The 24,126-nt window shown below is 36.6% G+C and overlaps 2 protein-coding genes across 2 annotated transcripts in view; one reads left to right on the plus strand and one right to left on the minus strand.

The window, feature by feature from the left end:
* Positions 1-1,215: 1,215 nt before the first annotated feature.
* On the minus strand, positions 1,216-20,585 carry LOC140146588 (dihydroorotate dehydrogenase (quinone), mitochondrial-like). Its single transcript, XM_072168458.1, has 9 exons — positions 20,437-20,585; positions 12,570-12,779; positions 7,544-7,743; positions 6,457-6,557; positions 5,076-5,257; positions 3,937-4,056; positions 3,273-3,426; positions 2,467-2,626; positions 1,216-1,614 (listed from the first exon to the last, which is right to left on the minus strand). The coding sequence occupies exons 1-9, from the start codon at positions 20,446-20,448 to the stop codon at positions 1,551-1,553; spliced, it is 1,203 nt and encodes a 400-aa protein (XP_072024559.1). The 5' UTR covers positions 20,449-20,585; the 3' UTR covers positions 1,216-1,550.
* A 3,198-nt stretch (positions 20,586-23,783) lies between these two features.
* Positions 23,784-24,126, plus strand: part of LOC140146589 (ATP-dependent RNA helicase DDX1-like) — a 33,567-nt gene continuing 33,224 nt past the window's right edge. The window contains exon 1 of the mRNA XM_072168459.1: positions 23,784-23,858. Coding sequence (XP_072024560.1) covers positions 23,843-23,858 — 16 coding nt within the window. The 5' untranslated portion in view covers positions 23,784-23,842. The remainder of the gene's footprint in view (positions 23,859-24,126) is intronic.

A 24,126-nucleotide genomic window follows, 5' to 3' on the forward strand; every position in this document is an offset into this window, starting at 1 on the left:
TAATCAGTGATGAACAACAGTGAAACATGATTGAATCCCTAATTACAGAAAACCTGACTGCTATGGGCTCAGGTGCAACTTTTAAAACGGCCTCTTTTCTTACATAATTAACCATTGTGACTGAACGCAATGATGCGTGACGCTATAAATTGGTCCACAGGGATCAAACAAACAAAGCTATACATATCTTTTATATTTTTACATTTCGTAAAATAATTTTCGACTTATTTTAAAAAGTATTAGGGGGGAACTTAGAAGTTGTGTTACCTGTATGTCACAACAGCCGTGTGAAATCAAGACAAACTTGAAAATCAAACTAGGCAAAAACAAAGTACATCTTAGAGCTGTGGCGAACGTTCAATTCATGGTGTGCATTTGGCTCAGAGATATTAGCCAAGTTATTTTTCCACATTGTTTATACAAAAATATAGGTAAAAAAATATGCTTTCAAAGGATTTGTTGCTGCAAAAAATGTGTTAAATTAGTGAAAATATTTCATTATGTGTATAACAATGTCAGTTTTAAAAGTTTTGAGCATCTCAAACTTACTTTGACTAAGTTGGGGAGGAGAGTGATAAAAACCACATTTTGCACTGATTTTAAGAATCACAATTATTCACTCTATAAAATTATGCTACAATCAGCAAAACCAACATAATAGTATGTGTAAAAAATAATTGGGCAACTCCAATTGAAATTCACTATGGATGACACAGCTTTAATCTTCCACACAGGGAGTGTGAATTTCAAATGGGGATATGGATGACTCCATTTGAAATCTACACTCCCTATGTGAGATGTTAAGGTCATGTCTTCTATAGGTGGTGTATGAATTTCAAATCGAATAGCCCATTTAGAGGTTGTCATTCCTTATGCCTTGGTGCTCATGTCTGCAGTCCGACTATTCAAAATCAGGTCACAGGTGAGCGTTATTTTGTCATGTTTTAAGTCAAGCATATCTAGGCATTTAAAAATATTTTTGTGTGTTAACATGTTACGTCAGCTGAAAGATACCCCTGACGAAACATCGGCCTGGCACAGGTGATCACCTGGTGAAGGGGTTGCCGTAGAGAGCAAGTTGGGGCATTTTTACAGGACAGGCAAGTGTAGCCAACAATTGGGTACATTAAACAATCAAGGTTTAAGCTGAAAATAGGCAGCAATAACTCATTCAACAAATCTTCCTATACTGGTTTGTAACCATGATTGGTAAAAGCACTGCAAAAGCTGAGTGGGGTAATGCTACATATACAGATAAAACAAGCTACTCCAGTTAAAATCTACATACCCCCATACGGAAAACATGACCTCAATCTCCCACACATGGGGTGTAGATTTCAAATGAAGTCACCCATTCAGGCAATCCAATTTGAAATTCACACTCCCTCGGAGGTTAAGGCCATCTCTTCGATAGGGGTGTATGAATTTCATCTGGAATAGCCCCATGTGACTGTCACAGCCCTGATATTAATCTTCATGATTTTTCATTGCATCTACTTTTTTGTACACTATAAATAATATTCGTTTTCCCTATATCCGCTGCACTGGTATCAGCTTGCATCACTTCTGTGGTCAGCACCAACAGCTTCTGACACAGACTTATAGCCATCAGCCCTGTTAAAAAGATTGAAATGAAAACTTATTAAAGGGAATACTTTTCATAGAATTCTACATAATTTTCATTTCAAATTACTAAGATGTTATGCCTCAGTTTTGTATTTTGACCACTGTATAACCTTAAACCTTGGAGTGCTTTAATTACCTAAGGGTGACAGTTTGATGTGACTTAATTTCTTCACTTTATGTCCACTTATTGACAAAAAGGTAGAAATCCAAACATGAAAAAACTGTTACTGATTTTTCCTTTAAACATGTCAATAATGAACACAGCACATAGGCTCTTTGGCATCATGCAGCAGCGAGCCCCCAAATTGCTTGGTGCACTTTCTCTCTCACCCAATTCACAGCAAAATTGACCTCTAACATGGGCCAAATTAGTGAAAAAATTACAAAATCCCAAATGTTCGCACCGTTGACGCATGCCTTTTATTTGAAGCAAAAAGATTTTATAGGCTCTCTAAAAAATATGCGGTACACGTATGTGCCACCAACGGATAATAGTGGGCCAAAATTATGCACACTGGGAACATTTTCATCTTTGCCTGCCCCTTACCAAAACCAAAAGAACTATCCCCCCTCCCAACGCCCCTGCTCTTTGTGCATCTTCTAATGTACATTGTACAGGCATGAAAAGTGTCAATATATTTTTTTAATGCTGAGAGCACCAAGCCCTTGCTCACAGCAATGGATACTTATGGGAACTTGTCCGGGAATAAGCTTGGGCAAAGGTTAAAAAGGTATCACCCCCAATAAAATATGCTGAAATACATCAATTCTGGATTTTTATTTTAAAAACATTTCTAGAATTCTTTTATGACAATTTTTATGTCTGAATGTAACGCTCACCTTAAAATTTCATCAAGTTCTCTCTTGATTCTTGTAACTAATGGTGACCCTTCATATGCTAATGAGGTGTATAACTGAACCAATGAGGCACCAGCTTTGATTTTATCATATGCACTCTGCCCAGAATTCACTCCGCCTACACCTATGATTGGCAGTTGACCTGAAAAATAAAAATTTTGTAGCTTAGTCATATGGTAATGATCAAACCCTTATCAGTCCTCTTAAACTAGTTTTGTGCTGGTGTCAATCAATAATTGGCCATGTGACTGCTAAATTTGTGTATAACCTAATCATCTTTTAGGTTAGCTAGGTAATAGTATTGACCACTAATCTGGTTTACCAGTCCATCACCACTATAGTTTCACAATGTCCCATTGTAGACCATATTATTCCACACGTTTTCTGCATCACATAACTTCCGTTGGCACATAGTCATGGTTTAATGGCGGGAACGCAGACATTTGTCATGCTGTGTTCATTTACCAGCCTTTCTGAGTATAATCTATATTATGTGACACGATCTGGTCCATGGAGGCCAATGGAGGCATTTTTGAAAATTACTTTAATTACAGTGGAAACTCGTTAACAAGCTCTGATAATACAAAAAACCTGATAAGACAAGCTTGATTTTCAGATCCCTGGCACTGAATCCATATGTAATATGTGATGGATAAGACAAAACTTTTGTGGCCCCACAAATTTCGTATCAAAGAGTTTCCACTGTATTACCTTATATGCAAGGTCTAGCATACTTGGTTCTAAAGTTAGGACGTTTTATGATGTCCATACACCTTTTTCGTACTTACCTTGAGTTAATCTATACATATCTCTAACTGTTTCTGTTGACATTTGTTGTAATGGTTGACCACTTAAACCACCTATCTCTGATTTGTGTTTGCTATTTAGACTGTCTGGCCTGGAAACAGTTGTATTGCTTATAATTAAACCATCTATAGAACTCTGCAATCAAAAAGAAATACAAAAATAAATAAAGTTATATGGGACCTAACTTAATCATGAAGGAAATATAAGATTTATCACCTGTGATTTTTCATCTCATGAGTTGTAAAGGTGCTGTTGTGGAATACAAATAAAAGTAGTTACAATTCAAGAGATTACAGTTAAAGAGACTGCCTCATAACAGCAGTGGCTATTAAATGCTTTGATTACTGTCATATTGTATTGTCATGGATGGGACCTAAATACTGTCCCTCTGGCATTTATCAGCAAAAGCCCGAAATTGAACAATAATTAGCATTAGCGCCTTTATGTTTTGAGAGCTTATACATGTTGTGTCTAGCTACAGTGTATATCATCAGCACAACAAATTACAAGCACACATTAAAAATCCAAGTTTATCAGGAGCTTGGCAAAATAATCTGGAGATACACTATCCATAGTGACCCCCTCTCCCTAACTAAAGGACTTTCACTTATAGGACATCATTGAACTTTTGGTTTGTTTCCTTACCTGTTTTCTTAGTACAACTGCTGCTATATCTTCTTTATCTTTCTCTGTTAGATCTGGAGCTATTTTAACTACTAATGGTGGCTTAGGTGTACATGGTAATGAGTCCCTGGCCTCTATAACCTGCAGAATAAACAAAAGGAAGTGATTTGTGTTCTTAATGATTAGATTCTTTCTTTTAAATCTGGTGGCATAGGTGTATTGTGTACATTCCAACCTCCCATATCCAGACCTCTTGTATATGAATCTCTCAGTTAATCACGACAAAGAACCTAAAAAGGGAAACCTGTTTCTTATGACAGCTTATGCTCCAAAATATTGGAAGGATAACTCTTTGCAGTGTATCGCAGTGCATCATTTTCAAATGTAATCTTTTCAGGTTGCTAGCCCATATACATATAGACTGGGAGTCCAGAGAGAATATTCAGCTGGCAGCCCAGAGAGAATATTCAGCTGAAAAGGTGCAAGAGGTTTGATGATCTGGTTATGTTAGTATAGGGCCAAGATTCCATATTGTTACCGGGTCACATCCTGTAGATTAAAAAAAAACATACCAATGTATTCCTCTAGTCTATAAACTATACATTTTCTGAATCCTTTTTTCTGAATAAGAGAAATACATTGATATGTGTTTAGCACAATTTGAGCAATTTGAAATTTGACCCTGTGCAAGTTTGATGACCTTTTCCAAGCTGAATGTACAGGATGTGACCTGGCAGCGATATGGAATATTGAACCTTGACCCTATGTGATGCAATCAAGCAAAATGAGTCAGATGATGGGATATTGATTTTGAGATATAACCAATAATAGTATTCAACTTCCTTTGTATTTTATTGTTCTGAGCAACACTAAAATGACCATAACTCTGGAACCATAAGTCTAATTATGATGGGAGTTTTCAGCAAAATAAAGCTCAGAGAATAGCTCATGTAGTGAGATTGAAAACTGAATTTTGATTTTGATCGACATCAGATTCATTTTGCTTGATCGCATCACATATTAACATAACCAGACCACCAAACCTTTTATTTCTTTTCAGCTGAATAAACCATTTCTAAGTCTAATAATTACACAAAATTGAAATATCCAGATTTTTCACTTATCTGGCCAATACTTATCCAGCCAATATTTTGATTTACCTTATCAATTAGTTGTGCTAGCTGTTCTCTGCCTTGCATCTCCCTCAATCCAGGTGTGTTTGGACTAGAAACATTGATGACCAAATAATCACCTAGACAGCCTAGACAATGGACGCCTTTCACATAATCACCCATTGGGTCTGGTGACGTCTTGTTTTTACCCAGGTTGATTCCTACAATACCTGTATAGAAATTGTGCATAATATACTTGCATTTTAATAACATATTGACAGCAATGTCACTACATTAATACAGTCCAGTTGACTTCCTTGAGAGAGTGACATCAGTACATTGATGCCTTATTCCATGCGTCTACATATGTACCGCCTTTTATCACATGTGTAAATGTGCCAGTTCTTTGAGTCAACACACACTATTTAATACTACACACATTGGAGCACGCATTGTCTTGAGGAAGCCAAATGAACTTTGGCTAAAAATTACAATCCACAAGTAGAAAGTACTAGTAGGTTAAAGTAAAGCCATGATTTCTCCATGTTACAAAATTTAAAATCCGTGTTCAATTACAAATTGGACGATTTCCATGATTTTCCGTTTTCCACTATAAAGTGCTGAAAAGTTAAAACAAACATGCTTTAAAGGCGTATTTTGGCTTACCTTTTAAACTGTAGTATGGCCAGATTCTTGCATCGTAGGCCTAGAATTAATGCTAGAATGGATTGTTTAATGGTTGATTACTGCTAAATAATCATTTTTCTTTGTTTTATTTTGCAAATCAACACAAAAGTTAAATATTTTACACAGTTTTTCACTATTTTGTGGTATTTTCAAATTTCCGTGAGCAAACCCCAAATTCTGTGAATTTTTCCGTATCACAGAGAAATCATGGCTTTAGGTTAAAGGTCATGTCAGAGCAATGCAAAGGTCAAAGCATCCATCTCTTTTCCTTGCTGGTGTCTTGCCCTGATTCCTCACTACACATTCAATGTTGCTGTTGATTTGAGGTTTTTCACTGATACCAATTGCAAAATATCTAGAGATCCCAGTCCATATCAGTGGCAGTACTACAGCACTAGGATTTTGTTTTTCGAGGGGTTAGAGAAACTTTTAGGGGGTGGGGAAGAATCTGAAAATTTGTCTAACATGTGGACATTCTCCTGCTTGTTTATTTTGACTGGGGCAAGGGGAGCAATACCCAATATTGGGAAGGGAGATATTCCCCAAGGTGCCACCGCTGGTCCATATTAACAACACTATAGATACTTCAAAAAGTGGAGCAAAGAAAATTTAGCTGAAGTGGGATTCGAACCTGAGACCTCTGGTTTGTAAGACCAGTGCCCTACCATCTGAGCTATCCAGCCCTATAATGGACAGCAATCCCAGCAACCAATATCTTTGCTTGAGTGCTTTAAGTACTTACCATTGCTGGAAGACTCCTTCTGTTCCTTTGATTTGAGCTTATCTGCCCTTTGTTTTAATCTTTGGTAAGCACACTCATGCCCTTCACTGTTAAACCCATATCTGAAGAGAGATCAAAATTAATATTTTATCAAATATTGTTAGGGTCATCACAAAGTGATGTATCATATAATTAAAGGTAAAATGTAAAGTGCATAAGAGCTTATGATTTGAACTGCTTTTTGATATGATAACCAAAAATGTGCATTTGAAGGCATAATAGAAGAAGCAGCTGTTCCAGTTGAAATCCATACACCCCCTATGGAAGATATGACCTTAATGTTCCACACAAGGAGTGTGACTTCAAATGGGATTACATGAATAGGCAAGTCCATTTGAAATCTGCCCCCCCCCTCTTGTGTTGGAAATTAATTACAGCTTGAAGCCTTGCATTTTTTAATAAAAAAAAGAATCCGAAAAAAAAAACTCTGACAGAAATACATTAAACAGAAAACTTACACCCCTCTTTAAAATGCAAACAAAACTGAACCCTATTATTTCACATTCATATACCGTACACTCTTAGATAGCGAGAACCAATCAGAGCAAATGTTAAAAAAATCCAAACCATGCATTGATTGTGTACAATGTGCACTCCGCGTACTACGCGCAGTGCTTCCGTACGCATTCGCGTCGCGTAGGCTTGATTCATTTTTTGGGTGGGTTGATGCATTTATATTTGGTTCAATTTTCCAATATTTTTAGTGATAATTTTGTTATAAAAACAGCAAAAATCATGTCTTTTTTCTTCTCGTGTATGAAATAGGTTAATGAACGCGTATTACTTGTTGCTCGAGAAATTAAACAAAATAATGCACTTGCGCTGATGTTGATGCGTGTAATGCACTCCCCCCTTCGGGGCTCATGCATTAGACGCATCAACATTAGCGCGCGTGCATTCTTTTTGTCTAATTTCTCTCACAACAAGTAATACGCATTCATTAACCTATAAATGTCAAAGAGGAATATGTGGACATTCCACTGATACCAAGAAGTGGGGATGAGGTTGGTTGATCAAACACCCTCCATTACAGTCACTTTACCCTTACCTATTAATGATGGCCTTATCTTCTTTCAACCTGAACACTCTTGGTTTGGGGTTCCCATCCTGTGGCTCTGGGGTGATGCTACCGACCTCCACAAAACCAAATCCCATCCTCAGCATCCCATCCATTGCTTCTGCATGCTTATCGAATCCTGCAGCAAGTCCTATAGGGTTGGAGAAATCACGGTTCCATACTTTGGTATGCTGAGGGGTGCAAATCAAACAAAGCTAACCAAAATTATATGAGGCCCATTCCTTGAAGTCAAACTACTTTTACAAGGTGTGATTTATAAGCTTGTGGCCTAAAGTATGGGTTATACTGTTTTAACTGATATTCTATATGCACTCAAGTTTGAAATAATTTTCTTTTCTTGCTTTTCTGTTTGAGATAAACAAGTTTTGACAGGCAGCTGTTCCTGAGAATTAAAATAACCAGGTATTTCTACACCAGTCTATTCCAGTTGAAATCCATACCCCCTCCTATGGAAGACATGACCTTAACCTTCCATACAGAGAGTGTAGATTTCAAATGGAGTCACCCAATCAGGTAACCCCATTTGAAATTTACACCCCATGTGTGGAAGGTTAAGGTCAAGTCTTTCATATATAGGGGTGCATGGATTTTAAGTGGGATAGCTCATTGAATAAAAATTGATTGTTCCAGGATACATGAATATAGGGCCAGAGCCAAAAATGGTCATCACTCAACCTAAAATTTAGAAATTGTCACAAGAGTGAATTTCTCCTCTGGTTTAATAGACTACTAACCAAAGATTATGAATCGGCAAAAAAACGTAAAATTGCCCGTCAATTTCGGACTGCAAGCATTTAAATACACATGTAGCGTCCTCTTGGTGTGGCGGGACGGAATTGCTAAATTTGATGTTACTACATATTTCAAAAAGATGGGATTTTTTGGTTTATGGTATTATAAAGGTCTTCTGTATAGACAATTTCAGCACTAAAAAAAATGTCAGTAGACTTTGCAAAAATAAAGAAATAAATTAAAATATGTGTAAAATTCCGTCCCGCCACATTTTGAGGTGATTTTTTAAGTTCGGAAGAAGGGACGAAAAAAAAATTTTAGTCAAAACTTTCCAAAATATCAACTATTATGGTAATAAACATTCCTGAGTACACAACAATTGAATTCATCAACTTTGCTAGACTCAGAGCCATTTTAACTTCTTCTTTTTCAGACCTTTTGTGGTAGGATGCCAGCAATAAGGCTATTTTCAGGGTCTGTGGTGTAAAACATGACCCTGCCACATTTTGAGATGATTTTTTTAAGTTCAGGAAGGGATGAAAATTTTCTTTCTCAGTTTATATTTTGCAATAATTTTTCATTGGAAGTGAAATAAAAGACAATTTTGTCAGTTTTTAAAGTGAATCAATTGCTTTTTTTCTTGATTTTGACATGGTGGACAAAATTCTGTCCAGCCACATTCCGTCCCGCCACAATGACATAATTTTTAACAAGGCGGTTCTCGAACCACGAGTCTCGCCTGCTTTTGCGACCGCCTGCATTTGCAATTACTTTTGGTAGAGGTAAATGAATTTGGCGATTATCGGCTGGGCACGATTATCTGGCTGATGGTGACTGTACCCACCAAGAGTCATGCTCATGCAACAGTTTTTACTAATTTGACCTCTGATGACCCCTGGTGACCCTGAAATGACCTTCCAAAAATTTGGCTCTAAATGTTGACTGTACCCACCAAGTTTCATGCCTATCCGACAGTTTTTACTAATTTGACCTCAGATGACCCCTGGTGGCCTCGAAATGACCTTCCGAAAATTTGGCTTTAAATGTTGACTGCAGGCACCAAGTTTCATGCCCATTTGGCAGTTTGTACTAATTTGACCTGAGATGACCCCTGGTGACCCCGAAATGACCTTCCAAGAATTTGGCTTCAAATGTTGACGGTACCCACCAAGTTTCATGCCCACCCGACAGTTGTTACTCATTTGACCTCAGATGACCCCTGGTGACCTCGAAATGACCTTCCAAAAATTTGGCTTAAAATGGTGACTGTACCCACCAAGTTTCCTGCCCATATGACTGTTTTTACTAATTTGACCTCAAATGACCCCTGGTGACCTCGAAATGACCTTGCAAAAATTTGGCTTTAAATGTTGACTGTACTCACCAAGTTTCATGCCCAACCGACAGTTTATACTAATTTGACCTCAGATGACCCCTGGAGACCTTGAACTGACCTTACAAAAATTTGGCTTTAAATGTTGTCTGTACCCACCACGTTTCATGCCCATCCAACAGTTTTTACTAATTTGACCTCAGATGACCCCTGGTGACCTTGAAATGACCTTCCAAAATTTGGCTTGAAATGTTGACTGGACCCACCAAGTTTCATGGCCATACGACAGTTTTTACTAATTTGACCTCAGATGACCCCTAGATGACCTCAGTGACCTTGACCCACTAACCAATACAAACCGGTTCTGTCTCGGGTCAAGATGCACCTACCCACCAAGTTTGAGGAACGTGCGACTCATAGTCTCCGAGAAAATAGGCGGAAAGCAAACTTTAACCAAAACTTTAACCAAATTTGTCACATACACACACACACACACACACACCCCCACATACGCACGGAAAAGTGATTATATAGTCTCCTGCCTTATCAGGCGAGACAAAAATTAATGAGCGTACTATAAAGAGGGGGTGAATTTTATAATTCCTTCCATAACAAAAGAAGGTAAGTTGAAGTTTTAACTAAAATATTAAAATACTAATGTTAGAAACAAATGTTTTATCCCAGTACTTTTGATAAAAATTAAACAAATGTACTGTGTTCACAAATACATGAAGTTTATCATTCCGTCCCGCCACATCGACGAATTTGTGTTACCGTGGCAACATGTTGATTCTTTGGACTATTTTTCTTGCGTGTGAATGAAGTCTGTAACTTACTTGTTTATATTAAGAACATGAAGAATCCATAAAATAAACAGTCACAGAGCTACAATTTAAAAGGTCTATCAAAATTCCGTCCTGCCACAAACAGGAATTTTGGCTCTGGCCCTATAGGGTAATAGCAATTTGCGTAGCTTAAGGGATCTAAAATGAGCGTTTATTGCGTTTCGACAGTATTGTTTGTGGGACATGAGAGCACCTCAGACCTATCGAATTGCATTCTGAATACGAAGCATGTCTTTCTGATATCAAATAATTTTCATTTTTTGAAAATCACAATATTTTTCAAATTTTTGATATATAAGAGTCCTCAAAGTAAATTATATAAATCTATTGATATATTCTTAAAGTGTATGTTGCAGGGAGGAAAAGCCGACGGTCAATTGAAAATTTTGACCTTTTATATTGAAGATATGGATTTTTTTTAAAAAAAAAAGACCTAATTTTTTTTTGAGTTTTGGGAAAAAAATCCATATCTTCAATACGAAAGGTCAAAATTTTAAATTGATCGTCGGCTTTTCATCCCACCTACATACACTTTAAGTATAAATATTCAGATTTATAAAGTTTACTTCAAGTACTGTTAAATATCAAAAATATCAATTTTTAATGATTTGCCATAAAATGTGTATTAAGGGGGTACTACACCCCTGCCCAATTTTGTGTACATTTTTGCATTTTTCTCAAAAATTATAGCACATTGGTGACAAGTAAGATATGTATATTATTGGGGCAAAGACTACGACTGCTGCACTGAAAATTCAGCAACTCAAGGCAAGTAGTTATTGATTTATTGATCAAATATTGGTTTTCCCTCATTTTTGACTGTAACTCCACAACTGTTGTCTGTGCTGAAATAAAATCTCCAGTGCAGTAGTTGTAGTCCTTGCCCCTATAATATACATATCTTACTTGTCACAAATGCGCTTATAATTTTGAGAAAAATGCAAAAATAGGCATTAAAATTGGGCAGGGGTGTAGTACTCTCTTAAATTGCGTAATTTCAAAAATCAAAATTATTTGATATCAGAATGACATTCTTCGTATTCAGAATGCAATTTGATATGTCTGATGTGCTCTAATGTCCCAAAATAAATACTGTCCAAACGCTCATACCCCACCCCTTAAGGTCATGCGCCATGAGTTGGGATACCTAATATGGCGGTGGAGTAACACTTTTCCACCTTAAGTGATGTTTATGATGTCATATTTTCCATAATACTTGTCATGATACAATAATAAATTTGGTGTCATTTTAAAGAGTAATCTATAGAGGCCGTCAGCCTTTCGCCATCTTGTGGGTACAAATGATGTGTGTGTTCAAGGCCGGACACTACTGCAGGGCTTATAGCTTGCCACGCAGCTGTTATCGCGCGATTAACGCGGTGATTTTGCTGTTCACGCATGGAGATCGAACGACCAACACAGCGTGTACCCACAAGATGGCGGCATATGACGTCACGCTGACGGCCTCTATACTCTTTCCATAGCAATAAATAAAATTGGTTCATATTGTTTCAGTTTTAATTAGGATTAAATAATTAATGAATTGGGGATTGCGGTGGTGGCTAGGGAGCCCGTGGCTAGGGAGCCATTTTCACACTTTTAAAAGTTAATTTTAAAGAAACGGGATGGTCCATGTGTCATGAAAACACAATTTCTGGATTAACAGACCCCAAATACATAAAAAGAAATGAAATGAAATAAAAAGCTTTAAAATAAGAAATTAACATCATTTTATTAAAAATATATATTTTTTTAGACCCCCCCCCCTAACTGAAAATGGTATTTTGGCCAGCACCAGCTCATTTCTTGGCCGATTTTCATTAAAAAGGTGTCAAAATGCTCAGGAAAACAAGCCTCATTAAGTAAGATGTTACTTAGCTGCAAGATGAAAGCCATTGTAATTTTCAAAATTTCCATGTGTTACTGAAAGGGGTCCCAACTCACGGCGCAAGACCTTAACTGTCTGCTGAACCTGGTACTGTATGGCAATACCTTTCTGTACGTTTGAATAAAAATGCAACAAAAGAGAATTTTGGAAAATTTAGTCTTGAGCAATAGCAAGAATTGCCTTTAAATTTCAACATACCAAAGTGGGTGGATCGTTAAATCGTTTCCTTGGTACTAATCCCCATGCAGCCATCTTGACGCCCAACACATGCGCCTTCTCTGCGCTCAGCATCTGCATTGGTGGCATGACAAACTGACGATGGAATTTCTCATTGCCTGATAAGAGATTGTAAGCAGCAAAGGCAGCTGTCCCACCAGTTACTATGATAGTGAATGAACGAAGTTTTACCTGAGTCATGAAAAATCAATTAAATAAAACTGTAAATCACAATGCCATCGACAATAGTACACAACTGACGAAATTGTAAACTTTGAACAATATTTTCATTAAATTGACACCAATTTTCACCAACTTACAACTCACTCATGCAATACCGGCAATCGCCGAATAGGGGGCTTTGTAAAATTGTATTCCCGACCCTGTTGCTCAACACATTAACATACATGTACGGACGCACACAAATTTTGTGGGACGCACATTTCCCGACCGATCGGACGCAGAGTTTTTGAAGGCTAGCGGGAGCCTTGGAATAAACGATAGGAATTTTTATTTTAACTATCCTCTACCTACGATGTATTGATAATGATACTTGATATAGACGACAGCGACAGGCAGGTCCAATTATAATTTATTAGGCAAAATAAAAAAATAAACATGTTTCACGTCCCCTCCCGCTTCCTTTTTTGAGGTTTCTTCAATTTTATTTTTATTTTTTGAAATTCAGTTATAACCTTTCACAAAATATGTCTAAGAAGTAGAGATGCTTTCTATAGCCTTGCTAATATACAAGAAACACTTTTATAAGGTTTTGTAATAGTAGAGGGGGCCCATCTCTCAGAACAACAAATAAAAAGAGGCCTCCTCCTTTTTCCTAGACCCTCCCTCGGGTCCGTGGAGAACGACTGGTAATGTAGATTACATAGCATTAAAAATCAACCCAATACACGGACCCTCCCAGTCTGTAGGCAATTTGACTTCCAGCTCCCACAAACTGCTGGAAGTTCACTTTTACGGATTTGGAGTCACGCAATCTTTCTATATGGTCATTTTCACGGTAAAGGGTGTAACTTTGGATTTTTAACATTTTAATCCGTAGTGTTCTAATAAAGCCACAGAATTCCATAATTTTTGGCCACATAAGTCATCTAGTTAGCAGCTACCTTGGGTAGCATAATCAGCTTTGGGAGTTACTGCGTTCAGTTTTAGCAGGCTTAAATGTACTTAATATTGCCATTTTGAAAAACTATAAAAAACAGTAACATTTTTGTAAAACCCTGTGTTTTCTTCAGTTAGTTCATGGATAATTTTTCTTATCCTGAAAGTACAGTCATATGTTCAGTAAACACTGCCACATTAGATTTAATTGTGAACGGCCCTGTATTTTTGAGAACCGGACTTGATATTTATCGTTTCGAGGCTTCATTTTCCGTTAACAATTGTTAACAAACTTTGTGGGTGTAGCTTTGGTTCATAATTCTTGGTTATTTCTTCACTTCTTCTTGATTCATAACAGTTGTTATCTTAACTTGAAATGGGTAACAAAAATTAGCCGATTTGCAAGCTTTTAAAATTTTTATAAAATCTTGACTTCAAATAGCTGTTTTTCCGTTAACTTTTTTGAAGCCTCCGAAACAAACTGTTCAGCAAGCTTGTGCAAATATAAATAAAAGAGCTCATCCAATCTATTTATTAAAATGTAGCAAACTAGATCCTCAAGTCACATGTTTTTAAATCGTGGAGATATATATCACCGTTTGAAAATGGGACCCAATACAAACTTTCCGTTAACAATTGAAGCCTCCGAAACAAATGAAGCCTCCGAAACAACAGTAAACTTAATTATCATCTATGCATATCTAAATTGGTGTGTTTCATACTGATATCTGCATTGTAATTATTACTTGATATGTGCAGAATGTCATAAATTAAAAAAAAAAATTGACATTATGGTTAATGTTTGAAAAATATACTGATACCTTAAAAAGCCTGTTTCGGAGGCTTCACATGCAAAAAACACCATACTTAACAAATGGGTGAAAAAATTAATGTGTGATAAATCTACAATATCTGCCGCATAGAATCATTGATTCAATACACACAAGAAAATAACAGCTTAGATGATCCCAACACTGTTGTTTTCAAAAAAACTACTTCTGCAATGTTTAACAATTGTTAACATGAAGCCTCCGAAACAAAAAAATGACTTGCTGTGATAATTTAATTTTGTCACAACTGAAATTCAATACTTAGAAGCAAAGCATGAAAATTGGTAATTGTGATATTTTTTACCTATTTTTTATGTCAACTTGTAGTAGTTAGCTAAATATTTTACTTTTATGATCACCTGTGTTGTTAACTGAAGCCTCCGAAACACAAATCGCTTGAATTGCCAATTCTAAAAAATAACTCCAATTTCTGTGAAACTTGGCTGGGAGGTTCCTTTCATCAAGTAGTATTTGTACATGAAGTTAGACATTCAAATTATTTTAGGAACCCAATTAAAACTTAAGAAATATGTTTAAGGTTTGGAAATTTCCATTGTAAATGACACTTGATGTTAAAATTTTCAAAACTGCAATTACAACATAGCAAAACATGGTATAAAATTTAACTTATATCTGTTGACTTACTTTGGAATGGAATTTCACATGTATTCCAGCTTTCATGTCAAAATTTTCTGAGGTTATGTAAAATACATTTTTCTTAGATTTTAACCAAAATGTTATGCAAATGTCAAATTTTTATTAGAAATCAAAAGGTTTAAGCCTTGAAACATTATTTTACTTGAAATTAAGTTGCTTCTATGCATGATTTCAGTAAACAGAAACATATTTAAGTGGTTTGAAATTTTGACCCTAAAAATCAAAAGTTACACCCTTTACCGTGAAAATGACCATATACCACGTCCATGTTTTCACTACATTAACGTTTGTGTAAGCGACTAAACAACGATATTGTATCCGACCAATCAACGCAGCTTGGCAGCAGCGGGGATATTTGAAAAGGCTTCCCTAGCTAAATAATGTGCAAACATTTGCAAACCGCACGCGATAATGTATGCAATATGGACAATAGGCCTAAGTCCGAGTCGAGTGGTTGCCTTTTATTATTGCGCGTACCATGGGTCTATCAGACGCGTGCCACTTGAGCTCAATACCTCTCAGTTGTTGACAAGTGTCCCATCCGATCTTAAGCGTCACATCCGCGGCATAGCTTTGTGCTACCATATTTGAATTGAAACTGGGGCGGGGCTTTCGTAATTGACATCGGAATCACCGTGCTTCGTTGAACGAATATTTGGAAGTGAAATCTCTAACAGATTGGACCAGTCTCGGAATCAGCGCTCAATGGACTTTCGCGTTCACTTATAATACTGAGTATATTTCTATATTGCTGCATGGTTGACTGTGGTGGGTGTAATTAGTGGCGTCGATTTGTGGATGAAGAGGAATGGGTTTTTGGCATTGAAGAAAATAAGGGGGGGGGGGGAGTTGGCATTTTTTTTCATAGGGCATTACGTAATTATTTATTGTTACATTATCCAGAGATGGAACCGAACCGAGACTGGGGGCCAGTCTACCTTTTTCCAGGCATTATTGTATGCTAAAACAGCTCTAATTATTACACTGATTTTGCGATAAAAATAAAAAATAAAAAGCCCCCTCTTCCTCCTTTTTTTCAAAAACCCGGACGTGAAACATGTTTTTTATTTTACTTGGCCTTATTTATATAATTTTTATCATTTTCATAGACGTAGACGTAGTAGTAGTGGATACAGGCTGCACCGGCACACAAGCAAACTTCTGTACAAATTCAACTTATGCAAATGAATCAACCACAGCTCATTATATCCCAATGACATCACCAGCTCAAATTACATCCCATTGAAATACATGTAACTGATGTAAGTGGAACCAACATTACTCAAATTTCAAGGCCTTTTTGTAAAAAATTACAAGTTTTTCAGAGATTTTCAAAGTTTTTCTACGGAAGTTTAAGGTTTATTCAAGGTCATGTGTCTTATGGTGGAACCCCAAAATACCTGGTGGCGTTACATTTTTCTCTCCTCTCTCTGATTTAACTTGTTGTCATAAAGCTATTCTTGGTCCAATTGCATCAAGTTTGGGCTCATTATACAGCTTGATTATTCTAATTTTCAAATATGTTTCACAATTTGGAATTCAAATTTGTTTAATTAGTGAAAAAAATTAAAATGTTAAGGATGATAAACCTGGTGGATAAGTGGTAGAGGATAAGTGGTAGAGGAGTATGTACAATCTCAATGGCAAATGCTTTGAAGACATGACATCTATTTGAATTTTAAATTATATCACTGTCAAATTGTGTGATATACATGTATGTACATACATGCAAATCATACAGTCTCAAATGATAGCTTGTTCATTCATTATTCATATTCAGGTATTAATTTTATCTAATTGTGTTTACAAGTATTCACTGAGAACCGCAAGTCACAAGAACCGCAATTTTTTCCTATTCACTTACACACAAATGCCAAAATTTTCAGTCACAACATGCGTTTTGGCTTTCAATTGTTGTATCTTGAGAACTATACACCCTAAGATAGGAAAAGTATACATTTTTGGAATGCTTTTTACCCCAGGAATCCAAATATGCAGTTAAAATAAATGTAGGATACACTCTAAAGAAAATATTTTCGAAAATGTAATCAACATTTGGTGCATGAAGTTACGTATATTTTCGCACCCTGTATCACTACTTTGGTCAATCATAAATAGCAAAAGTATACATTTTATTAAAGCTCATAGTGTGGCCTGTCACAAAATTAAGATTTCATTTGAGGTATTCCATATCAGTAGCAAATGCAATAAATTATGAATTTTCTAGCAAAATTAAAAATTTTCATGATATCACCCTATATATTTCCTTACACACCCTGTATACCAACTTCAATTTTGCATAGTTGGATTCCTTGAAACTTAAGCTTTCCAAAAATGTATAGTTTGGCTAGTGTGAGATGTATAGTTTTAGATATAAATCAATTTTAAGTGAAAAGGAAGACAAATGATCAAAATTAGTGCTTGTAACGCAAATGTGCCCCACCATATGACACACGACCTCAAGCTACTTGTGTAGGAAGTACAAGTGGAGAGAGTCAAATGTTGATGGACAAACATAATATAGGTATCCCAGGCAAACCTTAGTTAACACATTTGCTAGTCAGCGAAATTCGCCGAGACCGGGGCCCAAACACAATGCATATTTACATAGAAATTTGAATTTTTTTCGAGAATAGGTCGGTGAAGGAAACCTACATAAATATGTTTTCTATACTTCACTTGACCCAAATATATGATTTTTTATGGTGATAATCATGCAAGTCGCACATGGAATTATAGAGGGATTTTGATAGTCCTGCCAGCAAGACTTCAGTCTTTATCATTTAACATAATGACATCTACTGACCTGAAGTCTTGCAGCGGTACATACGGATGCACTGTACGTTTAAGAAATCCAAACTTCAAGCATCAAGAAATATACCTTGTATTTGTCAGTTTTACCTCAGAGATGCTGTAGACCCTCTCTACACAGTGTAGAAACATCACAAGTAGAATGCTGCTCAATATGATAAATCCAAATCATGAAAATCAAGACATTTTGCAGAGCAATATTTTGACCACTTTTGCACTAAGTAAATTACTCCCATGAAGATTGCAGGTTTTGCCAACCCTGGGAATTTTGAACCCACCCAAAAGATGAGATCAATGTTGATCAATTACCTCAACTTTGGGAGTATAGACTAGTACAGTGGGATTAAAATCATCCAAGCACGCCCAAACCCTGGTACAATGGGATTAAAATCGTCAGTGCATGCCCAAACTGTCCTTGAGAGAGTTCCTCAGCTGCATCCTTAGAGCCCAAAATGAGCCCACATATTGTGATGTTTCTTATTTGTGGAAAAGATAATAATAGAGTGAACTGTACATGTAACTCTAGGTACGACGAGTTACAGTTACTGGAACTAGGATTTTGATAGCAGTTCCATTAAAAAAAGCTGCTATCGCCATGAGACTAAGATCTAGAAACACCCCGAAATGCCGTTTTGGGGAATTTTGCTAGCTGAATCTTTTTGATGAAAGTCAGTCTTTGACAAGATGTAACTTTGCCACGGAAAGTGCTATGAAAAAAAGGTTTTCAGTTTTGGCTTTGTTTACTCAAGGGCTTTAATTTGATATATAAAATGATGCAGTTTGATGGGAAATTTGAATTCATCTAGCATACCTACATAATATTCATGAGCATTTTTCATAGTCCAGAACAAATTTTCTTGAAAATCCATGCACCTGATTGGTCAGTTCAGTGCATGGGGTTGTAATGTGAGCAGCTGTGTGTGTACTGTTGGTTGGTGGTTTCCCAACTGTGCAATTGATCATCATGGTGGTGTAGTACGAGGAACCCATACCGTACTTAGCTCTGCTAGTACGGTATGGGTTGATCTGTATGCAGAAAGCGAGTGCAACGTAATTTCAATGGAGCAATTAATAAACAGTACAAGGCTCCAGAAGCTTAAATATCTGCATGTTTGTCATAATATTAATTACGGTACACGGGTTGTTGTACTTCTTACCTAAACATTCATGTTTGAAATTGTAATTAATACGTCCATTATGAATCCAGAAAAAAATAAGTTTCCAGAGCACACAATTCCAATGCAAGTTAAACTTTTATTCCCGTAAATATGAAATATCACATGATCAGGTGTCACGTGGTACATGTCAGCGCCACGTCATTGGCTCTGACTGGCAAAGCGATGGCGTCACTCTGTTTACGCTGTTTTTATGACTTTGATTTTAGGGCCGTAAGCTTGCACGTGCGAATTTTTTAGATGCGTTTTCATCTTTTTTGGTGATTGTACATGCAATGCAGCATATGGTTCTTTTCATAAGGAACACAGGATTAGTTTGATGAACAATTTAGAGTGAGTATATGTGTAATTTACTGACAATCGATGCACTCAAACTGGGATGCCTCTTCTGTGCAAACTTAAAATAGGGCAGCACCAATAACGAAAATGTCATACCGATAAATGACACGTCTGTTTTGCCCGGTTTTTTTAAGTTTGCCTTGCGAACTACATGGTGTAGGTAACCTAGGCAAACCTTAGTTAACACATTTACTAGTCAGCGAATTCGCCGAGACCGGGGCCCCAACACAATGCATATTTACATAGAAATTTGAATTTTTTTCGAGAATAGGTGGGTGAAGGAAACCTACATAAATATGTTTTCTATACTTCACTTGACCCAAATATATGATTTTTATGGTGATAATCAAGTCGCTTATGGAATTTTAGAGGATTTTGATAGCAGTTCCATTAAAAAAGCTGCTATCGCCATGAGACTAAGATCTAGAAACACCCCGAAATGCCGTTTTAGGGAATTTTGCTAGCTGAATCTTTTTGATGAAAGTCAATCTTTGACAAGATGTAACTTTGCTACGGAAAGTGCTATGAAAAAAAGGTTTTCAGTTTTGGCTTAGTTTACTCAAGGGCTTTAATTTGATATATAAAACGATGCAATTTGATGTCAAATTTGAATTCACCTAGTATACCTACATGGTGGTGGTACCTGGTGTGTTCTCTTAATTATTTGTACAGTGCCAATGGTGCAAGTTTGATTGTGCGGCATCCACTACTCAAAATATTGGACCTGCCTGTCGTCTATCGCACGGTAGAGGATGGTCAAAATAAAAATTCCTATCGTTTATTCTCTAAATATTCACACCGGGGTACCAAATTCGTCACCCCTAAACATCTGAAAGGTGCAAAATTCGTCACCCTAAACATGTGAAAGCTGGTCGCAACTTATGTACTATACCATCTCATGCGGGATTCTGGACTCACCCTGTTAGACATACTGTTAGATAAACTTGAGATAATCTTTCGTCTCTTTCAAAATTACGTCAGGAAATCTTTTATTTTATTAATCAACTAAAACATGAACCCAAAACTGGTGTCATTTCACGTTTGTTTTCTTTTCGCCGATCGCGGGATTGATGGGTTGCCAGTCTACTGTCATATACATAACAATTATGTCCCTATATTGAGCTTGATAAATCCCTAAATTTCAGATTAAGTTGTGCTCCACAAGTTTTCTGTAGGCAGGTAGTACTGCGGGCAGTGGGTAGCCAAGGGGGCAAAGGGGGAAGCTGCCTCACCCCTTCCGTGAGAAGTCTCACCATTTTAGCTTTTTTTGTACTTTTAAGCCCATTTTTGACTATTTTTGTCAAAGTTTTCCCCATTTTAGTTTGCTTGCCCCCATTTGCCCCTCTTTCTCCAAGAAGAAGAAGAAGAAGAAGAAGAAGAAGAAGAAGAAGAAGAAGAAGAAGAAGAAGGAGGAGGAGGAGGAGGTAATAGAAGAAGAAGGGGAAAAACTGAACTACTTCGTCGCGAAAAACATTCATTTCTACTTTCAAAATAATCTGGTGAAAATATGAAACAATCTTCCTACTTTTTGACAACTTTGTAATGAAGAAAGTACCGGTAGATTTATAGATGGTAAAACCAAATATTTATTTGTTTGTTTGTTTATTGGTTGATTGATTGATTTATTGATTGATTGATTGATTGATTGATTGATTGATTGATTGATTGATTGATTTGTAATGTATTTAGGCCAAAATATCACAATTGATATTGATTTGAATATGTTATCTTCATATTACATGCAAAAAAAATTAAAACTATTGAAAAACAGACACAGGTACCTGATGTAATTTCAACCAAGCATTTCACTGTTTCGTATAGTGAATGTGGACGTGGATGACGGGTCGACGGTGTGCTGCCATTCATACTACAGTTCATTCATAAACATATCTAACTCACTCCATAGTACCGAGGCAGGCTCAGCCAAATTTATACAAAATCCCGCTTTTTTCCTATAAGTACCTTGAAATATTCATAAATATTGGTCCAAAAAAACATTTGCCCCCCCCCCCTCCGCCTTTTTTTGTCTTTATCATAATGCGAGCGCAGCGACAGACATTTTGCTGACAAATTTACACGTGTTTCTAACCCCAGCAAAACACAAATATTTTATATAACAATATGTTAGAATAGTAACTTAAATAACGATATGTTACAATATTTGCAGTATTAAAGTTATCAAAAAAATACCCTAGTTATAAAATTTAAACGTTTTCTGGCAATTCCTAACTTTTTGCGAATGATGTCGAAAACATTATGTGTTTGCTGAGACGTTTTCCTATATACAGCTTTTTAACAGTGCCTAAAACATCTGTGCCAAACACATGCCAAAATTGCTTGCCCTGCCCCCACCAGGGGGTCAAAGTGCCTACCTGACAACAAGAAAAACGTGCCCCTCTGACAAAAAATGAAAGAGAAAATCTCAGGGCAAAGGAAAAGGAAATGGGCAAGGAGCCCGTTTCACCAAAATTCACTCCGATAATGGGCCAAAATAGTGTAAAATAAAAAAATTGTCACAATAATGCCCTTTTCATCCCGATCATGGGCGAAAAGTACACAATTAATTGGTGCGCGCTACAGGCGCACATCTTTCCAATTAGCCTTTTTGGAAGCTCGATGAAAACATTGTAGGCCTACAATTTCTCTAAAAAACAAAACCGCTATCATATATTAACGGTTCCACAAAAGTATAGTGTTATCCAAAAACGGCTCGATCAATTTTCTTGTTTTAAAGTTTTGAACAAAGACTGATTAGTTATGCGTCAAGTGAACGGGTTTGTGTTGCTACTTTTTATCATCTTCATTGCAAAATGCAGCTATTTATGAAAAATTTCGGCCAAAAAAAGTTGCATTTTTCTACATGGCTTTTTATGCTTCAATTTGTGCTTGGCAATTTTTCCCCTTTAAGTGAGTGATTTAATAAAAAAAAAAGAAGCATAATTTAATTTAATTAAATTTACGCTTTTCCTGATTTAGGTGTCACACATTCAAAAACAGTTTTTATGGATCAGTGAATAAATTAAAATGAATGCTGCAGCTTGTCTTTCAATAATGAATAGGCCTTCCTTCATGTGAGATGGCTTCCAAGCGTTCTTCTCTGCTGTTGGTCAAACTGGTTCCCCGCATGCTGCGTCCTTTGAGGTGGTGTTGTCCCTCACTTGTTGTAACAAATTGAGTCTTGATAACGGCCACCCATATAAATGTTTTTTGAACCATTCAAGGAATGACAAATGGAACAAGTGTATAGGAATCCAGCATAAAAGATCTAACCAGGAATCTGTTGGTCCATTGGCCGGGTCCATTGGATAATGAACACAAGATTTATCATTGAAGTTACAGTTGTTCCTTCCTAATAAATCTAATTAGAATGAACGCATTTTAATGCATTTAGAAAAGTGCAACTTTTGTTGATGAATAAAATTTCATAAATGGCTATATGATTACTCACTGAACCATGAAACATGTTTGAAATGTGTAAAAATTAATTCATGAACATCTTAACGTAAGTTATTTTAATTAAAAAAATATATAGAAGCATTTCTTTTTGATTAATTTTCTTCAAGTGAAAGCGGTCTGAAACCAAAGGTCATGCATAAAAAGCCTATGTAAAAAAGTGCAACCTTTTTTGGGCCATTTTTTTAATGGCTGTATTTCTCAGTGAAGATGATAAAAGATAACAACAAACCCCCGTTCACTTGATGCATAACTAATCAGCCCTAGATGTTCCAAACTTTAAACAAGAGAATTGATCAAGCCGTTTTTGGATGATACCAAAAATTCTTATGATGGGGGTAGGCATATTTTTTGGAACCGTTTAGGCCTATATTGTAGGCCTACATGATACAACTGCTTTTTTTTGTGCCCAATTGCATTGTTTGCTTCAGGATTAACTAAAACTTTTTGACCCCCCCTTTCATACACCCAAAACTTTTTATACCCGCCCCCATCCAGAACTTTATATTATGACCCCCCTACATATTTTTCCAGCCACCCCATGAATATTTCTGAACACTCCCTAATATTTTTGGTTTCTTCATTAGGACATAAGGGGTAGATAAAAAAAAGACCATAAAAAGGGGGATAATAATAATCGACCCTTCTTTTATAGGGGGATGGGAGGGGCAAATTTGTTTGATGTCCGAGGTTCCAACTTTTCCACCCCCCCCGAACACTCCCTTAAAAATGTCTATGGTCTCATTTCCTCAATCTGGCAACAGTATTCTAGGGCTGGGCGGACTGTGGAAATTAGACAATAGTGTACACCGCCCACGAAAACAACACATTGCACCACAAATCGACAGCTTTTACTGTCAGAAACATCAAAATGACGGCGTTTGCAGGTAATTCTAAGATATTTTGATATTGCATATTGTAGAATAGATATGTAGATGTGTGTTCCAAGAAATGATATATTGTAAAAACTTATGAACAACAATTTTTGAAGTTTTAACAATAAGCTTACGTGCACAGACCCCCACAGTCATGACAGTACAGGCAGTGCCACAGACATTGCAAGAAGCGAAACTGCTGAATTTGGCACCGTAATTTTTTTAACAGTATATAAATAAACTCTATAAGTCAATATTTTCGCGAGAAGAAATTTCCGCG

The sequence above is a fragment of the Amphiura filiformis genome, chromosome 2 (assembly GCF_039555335.1).
Source record: "Amphiura filiformis chromosome 2, Afil_fr2py, whole genome shotgun sequence".
Classification (NCBI taxonomy): Eukaryota; Metazoa; Echinodermata; class Ophiuroidea; order Amphilepidida; family Amphiuridae; genus Amphiura; species Amphiura filiformis.

Coding starts and splice junctions, on each gene's coding strand:
- LOC140146588 (XM_072168458.1), bottom strand. Junction 6,558..7,543: donor GATAAGGCCATCATTAATAG/GTAAGGGTAAAG, acceptor ATCTCTCTTCAG/ATATGGGTTTAACAGTGAAG. Junction 4,057..5,075: donor TAGCACAACTAATTGATAAG/GTAAATCAAAAT, acceptor TTTATTCTGCAG/GTTATAGAGGCCAGGGACTC.